Source organism: Bison bison, unplaced genomic scaffold (assembly GCF_000754665.1).
Source record: "Bison bison bison isolate TAMUID 2011002044 unplaced genomic scaffold, Bison_UMD1.0 scf7180017864266, whole genome shotgun sequence".
Classification (NCBI taxonomy): Eukaryota; Metazoa; Chordata; class Mammalia; order Artiodactyla; family Bovidae; genus Bison; species Bison bison.
In genome coordinates this window covers 2,674,463-2,684,463 of record NW_011494838.1, presented here as the reverse complement: position 1 = coordinate 2,684,463, position 10,001 = coordinate 2,674,463, and the positions used below count along the sequence as shown (strand labels likewise).

Here is a 10,001-nt window from a genome sequence, read left to right as displayed (position 1 = left end):
GAGAAGACTCTTGAGAGTCCCTTGGACTGCAAGGAGATCCAACCAGTCCATTCTGAAGGAGATCAGCCCTGGGATTTCTTTGGAGGGAATGATGCTGAAGCTGAAACTCCAGTACTTTGGCCACCTCATGCGAAGAGTTGACTCATTGAAAAAGACTCTGATGCTGGGAGGGACTGGGGGCAGGAGGAGAAGGGGACGACAGAGGATGAGATGGCTGGATGGCATCACTGACTTGATGGACGTGAGTCTGAGTGAACTCCGGGAGTTGGTGATGGACAGGGAGGCCTGGCGTGCTGCGATTCATGGGGTCGCAAAGAGTCGGACACGACTGAGCGACTGAACTGAACCAAAGATATTGTGGATGTTCTTGTTTCTTGTTTTGATGTGATGAAGAATGCACTGACAATTTAAAAAAGAAATAAAAGATGGCAATACCATGAGATGCGCCTGGTTATAATCATGTCATCGCAGTTTGCATTGCTCTTTGAGCAGTAGTGCAGTGCAATGAAAGCACTACACGTGGTCTGTGTCACAGCTACCAAACCCTGCTGTGGATAGTACACACAGATGAGTGTAGCTTTAAACTTTACTCATGGACACGGAAATTTGAATTTCATGTAATTCTGATGTGCCATGAAATATTCTTCTTTTTCCCGCCCCCCTCCCCCCAAACTTTTAGAGATGTGAAAAACATTCTTAGCTTATCTGCCATAGAAGAGGAGGGAGCAGGCCAGTTTTGGCCCACAGGCCACAGATTGCTGATCTCTGACCTAGCACATGAAGCAAAAGAATGAAGAGATGTAAAATATTCAATATTGTAAGCAGGTCAGTTTCCCTTACAGTCAGTTCAGTCACTCAGTCGTGTCCGACTCTTTGCGACCCCATGAACCGCAGCACGCCAGGCTTCCCTGTCCATCACCAGCTCTCAGAGCTTGCTCAAACTCATGTCCATCGAGTCGGTGATGCCATCCAACTGTCTCATCCTCTGCCATCCCCTTCTCCTCCCGCCTTCAGTCTTTCCCAGCAGCAGGGTCTTTTCCCGGCATCAGTTTCCGTTACAGTAATTTCTAAACTCAGGATGTGCCTGCTAAGTCGTTTCAGTTGTGTCCAGCTCTTTGTGACCCTATGGATGGTAGCTGGCCGGGCTCCTCTCTCCATGGGTTGCCATGCCCTCCTGCAGGGGACCTTCCTGACTCAAGGATCAAACCTGAGTCTTTTAAGTCTCCTGCACTGGCAGGCAAGTTCTTTACCTCTGGCACCACCTGGGAAGCCCAAATTCAGGATAATACCTACCAAAACCCAAATACATTGTTAACTAAATCAGCAAGCAATTACTTGACACTTAGAATCTTATAATCAGGAAACTTAAAATAATTCAGTTTCAGTGTATGTACATATTTTTGTTGTATCAGAGTATGATTAATTGAGAGAAAACATTCAAGCTTAAAACATATAACTTTAGGAGAGTGGAATGGAAATATAAGTTTACAGATAAAAGGAATGGTATATAATCTGTTGTTAATGAGTTTATTTGCATATTTTAAAATGGATTGTTATGGTATTTAGGTTCTGCTCTATAAAAGTTTGATATGATAGTTTTATTTTTAAAATATCAATACTTAAGTGTTTCCAACGGAGAAGGCAATGGCACCCCACTCCAGTACTCTTGCCTGGAAAATCCCATGGACAGAGGAGCCTGGTAGGCTGCAGTCCATGGGATCGCTAGGAGTTGGACAAGACTGAGCGACTTCACTTTCACTTTTCACTTTCATGCACTGGAGAAGGAAATGGCAACCCACTCCAGTGTTCTTGCCTGGAGAATCCCAGGGATGGGGGAGCCTGGTGGGCTGCCATCTCTGGGGTCGCACAGAGTCAGACACGACTGAAGTGACTTAGCACCAGCAGCAGAGTTTCCAAAGTTATAGATTTGCATATTCTTTGATTTATGATGAATAATTTTAGATGCCAATTTAAAAATGTGCCAATGGGGTACATTTTTTTCTGAAAAAATTTAGGGAGGTATAAGCAAAATTTTTGGAGGCCACTGGAATACTTATGTCTAAGAATGAAATCACAGCTTTTTTTTTTTTTTAATAAAGTCAGATGTTCAGACTGCATCGAGTTCCTGTATAAAGTCTTGCGAATGTGATTTTTCAAGTGAAATCAGTCAGCCTAATGCATAATTCTGTTTAGAAATGTGTTGGCAAAAAGAAGACAAATGGTGGATCTGACCAAGGTTGGAGTTTTTCACAGAGTGTACCCAGAGCAAAAGAAGATAAAGGGAGCTGGCATGTTTTTAATCAGTGAGATTACAATGATGGCTTATGAATTCTAACCTGAATGAGGAGTGAAGTAAAGGCTTTAGCATGAGAGGGCTGCTGCTGCTAAGTCACTTCAGCCGTGTCTGACTCTGTGCGACCCCATAGACGGCAGCCCACCAGGCTCCCCCGTCCCTGGGATTCTCCAGGCAAGAACACTGGAGTGGGTTGCCATTTCCTTCTCCAATGCATGAAAGTGAAAAGTGAAAGTGAAGTCACTCAGTCATGTCCGACTCTTAGCGACCCCGTAGACCATAGCCCACCAGGCTCCTCCATCCATGGGATTTTCCAGGCGAGAGTACTGGAGTGGGGTGCCATTGCCTTCTCCAGTGCATGAAAGTGAAAAGTGAAAGTGAAGTCACTCAGTCGTGTCCGACTCTTAGCGACCCCACGGACTGCAGCCTACCAGGCTCCCGCATCCATGGGATTTTCCAGGCAAGAGTACTGGAGTGGGGCGCCATCACTTCTCCTGAGAGGGCTAATGAAGAATAAAAGTAGTGAAGTCCATGAGTTGGAAGTTTCAGCAGCGCTGTTGCTGTAGAACAGTACCTACAAAGTATCAGGTTCATGAGTCACGACAGGCAGGAGGTTGTGTCATAGGTGAGAGGTTTGAAATAAAGTTTTCCAAGGGGAAGGCAAGATGTGCAAAGTGAAGAGTGGGAATGGCCCAAAGAGGACAGGAAAGGGTTGTTAGAGGCAAAATCAGGAAACTCAAAGTCCAGGGTGAAGGATGAACCAAAGTGAGCCTGCACAGCATGCCGATTATCTTAGGACTCGTGTTCTTCATTAACAGGAATTGTATGAATAATTTTAACTTTTCTTCTTCCCTTCACTGAGTTTTTATTTTTTGTGTACATGGTAATTCCATTAATAGAATTCTCAGAAGACTAGGGACATCTTCATTTTTTCCCATTTATTTGAACATGCCATAAATATTCACTTACCTGAATTCCAGATGTTCTATAGTTGTAAACAGTTCCACTCAGTTGGATCTGTTCCCCTCGTACAACAGAATATGGTATATTCATTTCCAGGAAGACGCTTTTGAACACTTTTGCTTTCAGAGTATTAGCAACACATATACCTTCAGCCCAAGTAAAAGCAAAGTTGAAGCGAATTAGGGAATTCCCATAATACCTTATCAGTACTAAAATGTCTCAGATTTGCTTTGCTTCAAGGAAAAATGAATGCCAGATCATGTTTTTTCTCTGCCCTATTATCCTTATGGAATTTTCCTTGAATTTTCTATGCACTGATTTTTAAAAACTGAGCTGTAATTGACATATAACATTATAGTAGCTTCAGGTGTACGACACAGTGATTCGATATCTGTGCACATTGTAAATGATCACCACGATAAGTCTAGGGAACATCCACGACCATACGCACTACACAATGTTTTTCTTGTGGTGAGAAAGTTTAAGGTCTATTCTTATATCATTGATCTTCATTCAGTAATTCTGGTATTAACAGAAAACTGCGTTTGTCCAAAAAGTATTTAATTCTATTCAAGGAGTGAGAATGATTACTAACTAAAGCACCAAATCTCTTTTTTAGATACTCGTTATAGGTTCCATTTAACAGGCATCAAATTTTGGTTGTGGAAGCCAAGATTTATAAGAACACAAAACAGCAAGCGAACAAACAAGCCGGGCCTGAGGTTATTTATAAAGTATCTGCGCTAAATCACCACAGAAGGGGACTAGGCCAGGAGAGAAATCCTGTATTTGTCTCTAACTCTACTCCATCTTCTAGTCACTGAGAATAAAACAAGAAAAGTGGGGGCTTCACCTCAGTCTTGATAAAATGATGACTAATAGAAGAAAAAAGAGGAAACGGATACAGTCCAAGATGTGAGCGCTTCTAAGCCTCCTTGTAATACATTATAAATAGACTTTAATAAGCGGCCCCCTTAAGTTCTGGATAAACCAAAAAGATCGTAATTTTAAAAACCCTGCGCTTTGCCAAATCAAATCACTTCTCACGTAAATATATAACTTCAATTTGCTTACCGCTATTTGAAATTCCAACACCTTGAATTTCCCAGGTAGTTAGAGAATCAGGTAGCACAAACTGCAATTGGTTCCTGAAAGTTAAAATGTTGATATTCAAATACAATGGGACATTCACCAACCAAAATTGACAACTTGCAGAATTTTTGCCTCATACTACTTTAGAAGAAAGAAAAAAAAAAAAAATCACACCAGAACAAAATCACAACAGGTATTAAGGAGAAATCAAGCAAGAAAAATATATCCAGTGACTCTTATACTCGTTCCATATTTTTACATATTTTACTGGTATGGTGAGAATTCAAACTCGGAAGGATACCTTTGAAACACTGCAAAACATACAGTTCAAAGAAAAAATTACATTTATCATGTTGTTTAGTTGCTAAGTCGTGTCTCACTCTTTTGTGACCCCATGGGCTGTGTATTGTGTGGGGTGTTCTAAAATAGGGAAGCAAACTACTAATGTACCTTAAAACTGCCCACCACAAAGCTGACGTAACTAAAAATTTCTGATGAAGCTCAAGCTTGTACTCGTTCAACAAACAACGATTGTGCATCAACTTTGTGTCAAGCATAGCACTAAATACTGAGTATACAGCACTCACTGATACTGTTCTCTCTCAAGCAGTTAGTTCACAGTCTATATTCAGTAAATAAATTGTACCAATAAAACAAAAAAAGTTCAGAGGCAGTGTGCATTGATTCAACACATTCGTTTTAGGGCCTCTGCAAGCTGGACCCTATGCCAGGTATTAGACATAAAACTGGTCTGAATTTAGTCCTTACTCTGGAAGTATTTACATTTTAATGTGATAGGTAGTTGGGTAAACAGGACCTTATTATCCTGCGTGATATGTGTAACAGGGTTCATTGAAGGGGTAATACATCCAGTCATTAGGTGGGGGAACAGTGGTAGAAAGGCTTATGAAGGGAAATGCAAGCCAAGGGGCAAAGTCAGATGAAGTGGACAACACTGTGGAGGAGGAATCTGCGGGACAAGGGTAGAGACCAGGGGACCCAGAAGAAGTCGGATGTCAGGCCCAGAACTCACTGCCTTGACTGCTCCTTGGAAAGTCTGTGCTTTGAGATCCCGTCCATCCCCACTCCTGGCCACCTGAGGAAGGGTGATGTGCAGGGAAGCAGCACTGTCTCCAGTGCCTGGTACAGAGTAGGCAGTCCATAAGCAAGTGTTGAACAGGGACTTCAACAAGAGCAGAACCTTGCTCCCTATTAATCAATGTTTGTTTTGTAGTTACAGGTATTTCAGGATGAAAACAGCTGTGTGATACAGCATAAGGCACACAGCTGTGCTCGGCAAAGACTAATTTAAATGGAATGACGTTGAGTGGGATAGGACCCTTCTTCCCCAAGAGCTGACCTTGCCGTGGAGCTAATTCTCAGAGCAAACCACATGTTAAAAAAAAAAAGTAAAATAAAATTCGACCCAGTGGTGGTATGATCTTAACTCCTAAATAAACTGTTGGGAAATGGGTAGCTTCCAGATTTTTGGTTATATTTTCCCATATTTTTCAGAGGAATGTCAAAGAAATATAATACCTTTTCGGGACACGATGAACTTCCCATAGCCAGCTTTCTGGAAAATAGCTTCTTATTTCTGGTTTGGTTACTGGTAAAAGAGACTTTATATCTGGGGGGAAAGTATATATGATTATGGAAAAACAGCAAAAATTCTACCTAGGGCTGAATTTTTAAATGTAGACATTAATCAATAGCTTAAGTATTTTCTGAAAGGTCAGTGAAACATTTTGTTTAGCAGTTTCAAAATAGAACAATAAAGGCTTTAGGATTTCTCCACTAGCAGCACTGACAAAATGAATAAAGCATAAAAATATATTTAATAAATTTTTTTCTAAATTGCTAAATGTTTCATGTTCTGAAAATTGTACAAAATACTAATTAGTCTATAAAGTCTGTTCCTATCTATTGCAGGGATTTTCCTGGTGGTCCAGTGGCTACAACTCTGGGCTCCTGATGCAGGGGACCTGGGTTTGACCCCTGGTCAGGGAACTAGATCCCACATGCCATAACTAAGACCCAGTGCAGCCAAATAAATAAATAAGTAAAATTTTAAAAAGTTATTTACATTTAAAAATTGCAACAATTGTTATTATTTTATAAAATAGGGAAGTTTATGTGATTCTTTGCCTTACTGCAGACATTTATTTATATTTCCTTTAATAAAAATGAGCAGAATATCTGCTTATGTCCAAGATGTTCTGATAGGGACTAGAGTTACTTCTCTGCCTTAAAAAAAAACTAGAAAACCAGACACAATAGCTTGCTTTCAGATATTAGAGCTTAAGTGAGCCAGATCAGGGATCCCTCAGGGAAGGGAGACAGATTAGGTAAACCCCCAAATTATCCAGGTTTACTATCTGGAGGCAGTTTACAGGCTTCAGAGCAGGGAGAGAAACCCATACAGACCCCAGCGGAGTTGCAACACCAGGCGTGAGATTTGGGAGGCTAAGCTGTCTAGAACAAGGAACAGAGGCGGGAACTGGAGAGGCTGAATTCCAGGCAACTGATGCCAACCCAGATGGTTAGAGTTGAAGACCTGGACCTCGAGAAAGGGATATGCACTAGATTGTTCATACAAAATACTGCGCGTAATAAGCAAAAGTCTGAAAACAGCTTACATCTATCTAATGACTTGGTTTCAACAAATGGCCACAGGAGTTTATTTCTGCAGAAATAAACCCACTCAGAACGATAACGTTTAAGACGTACTGTTAAGCAAAACAGTCAAGCAGGGTCTATTGTTCCGTTTTTGTTTGTTTTGACTGTATGTGAATGAATTGAAAGTCCTAAAAGTTCTGAAAACCTGTTAATTCTGAAGATGTATATGGTGGTTTCAATTGAAATACGATTTCAACTTGTACGTAAGTACATTTGACTTAATGCTACACTTTGAAATCTTCTGCTATACTTGGTCAGTATAGGTACAAACGGGATTTTAATGGTTGTAATATCACAGAATCATGAAATTGTAGAACCCAAAGGCATATTAGATATCATCTGGCCCAAGTTTCTTGCTTTAAAAATGAGGAGAGTGAGGCTCAGAGAGGATGAAAAACCATTCACGTTTATGGGCTGAGTCAGCTTCAGACCTGTCTGGGTCTTAACTACGGACGAGAGCTCTCTGCTCTGTTCTGTATTCACCTCTTCTGATTCCCCAAAGTGACAACAATTTTTTTTCTTAAGAGCATTCACAAGTTATCTTTTCTACTTTCCATTTTAAGTAGAGCATGAACACTGCCTTTTTTGGCAGCATAAAGTGACATCAAATTTTCCATATTTTCCAATAGAAAATGCCAAACTTACGCAGCCTTCCTAGTTGCATATTTTTGTGATGCTCATCAGCCCGGAACTGGCTGGCGATGGCACAACAGCTCTTGAAAGCTTTGATACATATGGGGCCTGCCTGAATCCGAGCGGCTCGCTGCTCACAGGTTTCATCATCATTCCGATGGGCTCCATCATAACAACACTTCTTCACCCATGCGTTTCTGTATTTAGCAGCTGAAACGATCATAATTCAAATGCCCTTGATTATGCATAGAGTCAAACATCTCACGCTTAGAAGGGCTCTCGAGGGATACCCGGTTTCTGCTGCCACAGGACCCCTGGCCCACAACAGTCGCGGCTGGTGGACTGTCCAGCCTCCTTGTGGAACTACCATAGGAATGGGGAGAGTGTGGCCTCATGAAACAGTCCATTGTCCATTCTGATGCACACTAAATGTTTAAGGGCTTCCTGCAACTAACTGAAGTACTGGCTTTTGAAATGAGCACCTTGGATTCAGCGCCCTTTTGAATAAAGTAAGTTAATCTGAGAAGTTTGCAAAACATTTGAAGATAGTTATCACTATACAAGTATGTTCTTCAAGCTAAATATCCTGTTTTTTTCAAACGTTTCTTGTAGTTTGTACACCTTCACCAGTGGCATCATCCTTCATCATAAATGCTTGGATTAACCAATATCTCTCTTTTGATATCATTAAAACTCAGAATGAAAGCCAGAATTAAAATGACTCATATATAAATGCAAAGTATTATTGTATTACTATAAACATCCTTATTGGTTGAGCTCAGGTCACTGGCTCCTGGTTCAGTGTTCTTTCTACTGTATCATTGCCAATTATCATATCTCTGTTTAAATAATACTTAAAAATAATTTCTGTTGGGCTTATTCCTCCCAATAATCCAACTTATTCTTAAGTATTAAAAGCATGCAATAGAAAGATGGTAACAATAACCCTGTATACGAGACAGCAAAAGAGACACTGATGTATAGAACAGTCTTTTGGACTCTGTAGGAGAGGGAGAGGGTGGGGTGATTTGGGAGAATGGCATTGAAACATGTATAATATCATACATGAAACGAGTCGCCAGTCCAGGTTCGATGCACGACATTGGATGCTTGGGGCTGGTGCACTGGGACGACCCAGAGGGATGGTATGGGGAGGGAGGAGGGAGGAGGATTCAGGATGGGGAACACATGTATACCTGTGGCAGATTCATTTTGATATATGGCAAAACCAATACAATATTGTAAAGTGAAATAAAAAAAATAAAAAATAAATAAAAGTATGCAAGAAGAGATAGACATCTAGGTATATCTCAAAGTTAATTAAACCATGGATTTTGTTAGAATAAAATGGAAGAATGTAATTTTAGTCACTAGATGAAGTTTGCAGAGAGGAAATATTTGTAACAAATAAAAGTTAATCTTTTATATTTTAGATATAGAAATAACAAAGACTTGTTTCCCTTGGATTAAGGTTCTGGCGAATGACCTGTTGGGCTTGTTTAGATGAGTCTCCGAGGGAGACGAGCTAGGTGTCTGTATACAGCTTCCTTTTCACCCATTCATCGGAACGAGGAGAAATTAGATGATGTTTAATTTTTCCCAGCTTTTGAATTACATGATCATAACCTTTTGACAATCACATGAAATCTTTATAATACCTTCTTCCTCTATCTTCTTTTTCAGCATTCTCTTTGGCCTGAGAATTTCCTTACAAGGTTCATCTGTTTTAAAAAGATAAAGGAAAAAAGGAGGGGGAAAAGAGATAAAAATCTCAAAAAACACAAAATTCCATGAAATTATTTTTTTTTAAACATTCACATAACTCATTCAACAAATACTGAGAACCTGGTTTTGACCAAGCTCTGCACACTCACATCTCAGTGCGACTTGTTTTTGGAGGGGCCCACAATCTGTCGTTACACATTTTGACTTGTTTGATCCGAGTTTGATTTTAGATCCTATAACCCTTTTGGTTCACTCATTACAAGGAAATACCTGAGCCCTTAGGAGTGAGCCAAGTTTTTGTTAGCTATGCTATTTTATAACCTCAGAGATGCAGATGACACCACCCTTATGGCAGAAAGTGAAGAGGAACTCAAAAGCCTCTTGATGAAGGTGAAAGTGGAGAGTGAAAAAGTTGGCTTAAAGCTCAACATGCAGAAAGCGAAGATCATGGCATCCGGTCCCATCACTTCATGGGAAATAGATGGGGAAACAGTGCAAACAGTGTCAGACTTTACTGTTTTGGGCTCCAAATCACTGCAGATGGTGACTGCAGCCATGAAATTAAAAGACGCTTACTCCTTGGAAGGAAAGTTATGACCAACCTAGATAGCATATT

General features: G+C 40.5%; 1 protein-coding gene across 1 annotated transcript in view; it reads right to left on the bottom strand.

Moving 5' to 3' along the window:
• Positions 1-10,001, bottom strand: part of C5 (complement component 5) — a 97,678-nt gene that overhangs the window by 51,894 nt on the left and 35,783 nt on the right. Inside the window, exons 16-20 of the mRNA XM_010848415.1 lie at positions 9,319-9,381; positions 7,673-7,870; positions 5,888-5,978; positions 4,331-4,404; positions 3,263-3,402 (exon numbers count right to left, since the gene is read on the bottom strand). Of these exons, the coding sequence (XP_010846717.1) occupies positions 3,263-3,402; positions 4,331-4,404; positions 5,888-5,978; positions 7,673-7,870; positions 9,319-9,381 (566 nt within the window). The remainder of the gene's footprint in view (positions 1-3,262; positions 3,403-4,330; positions 4,405-5,887; positions 5,979-7,672; positions 7,871-9,318; positions 9,382-10,001) is intronic.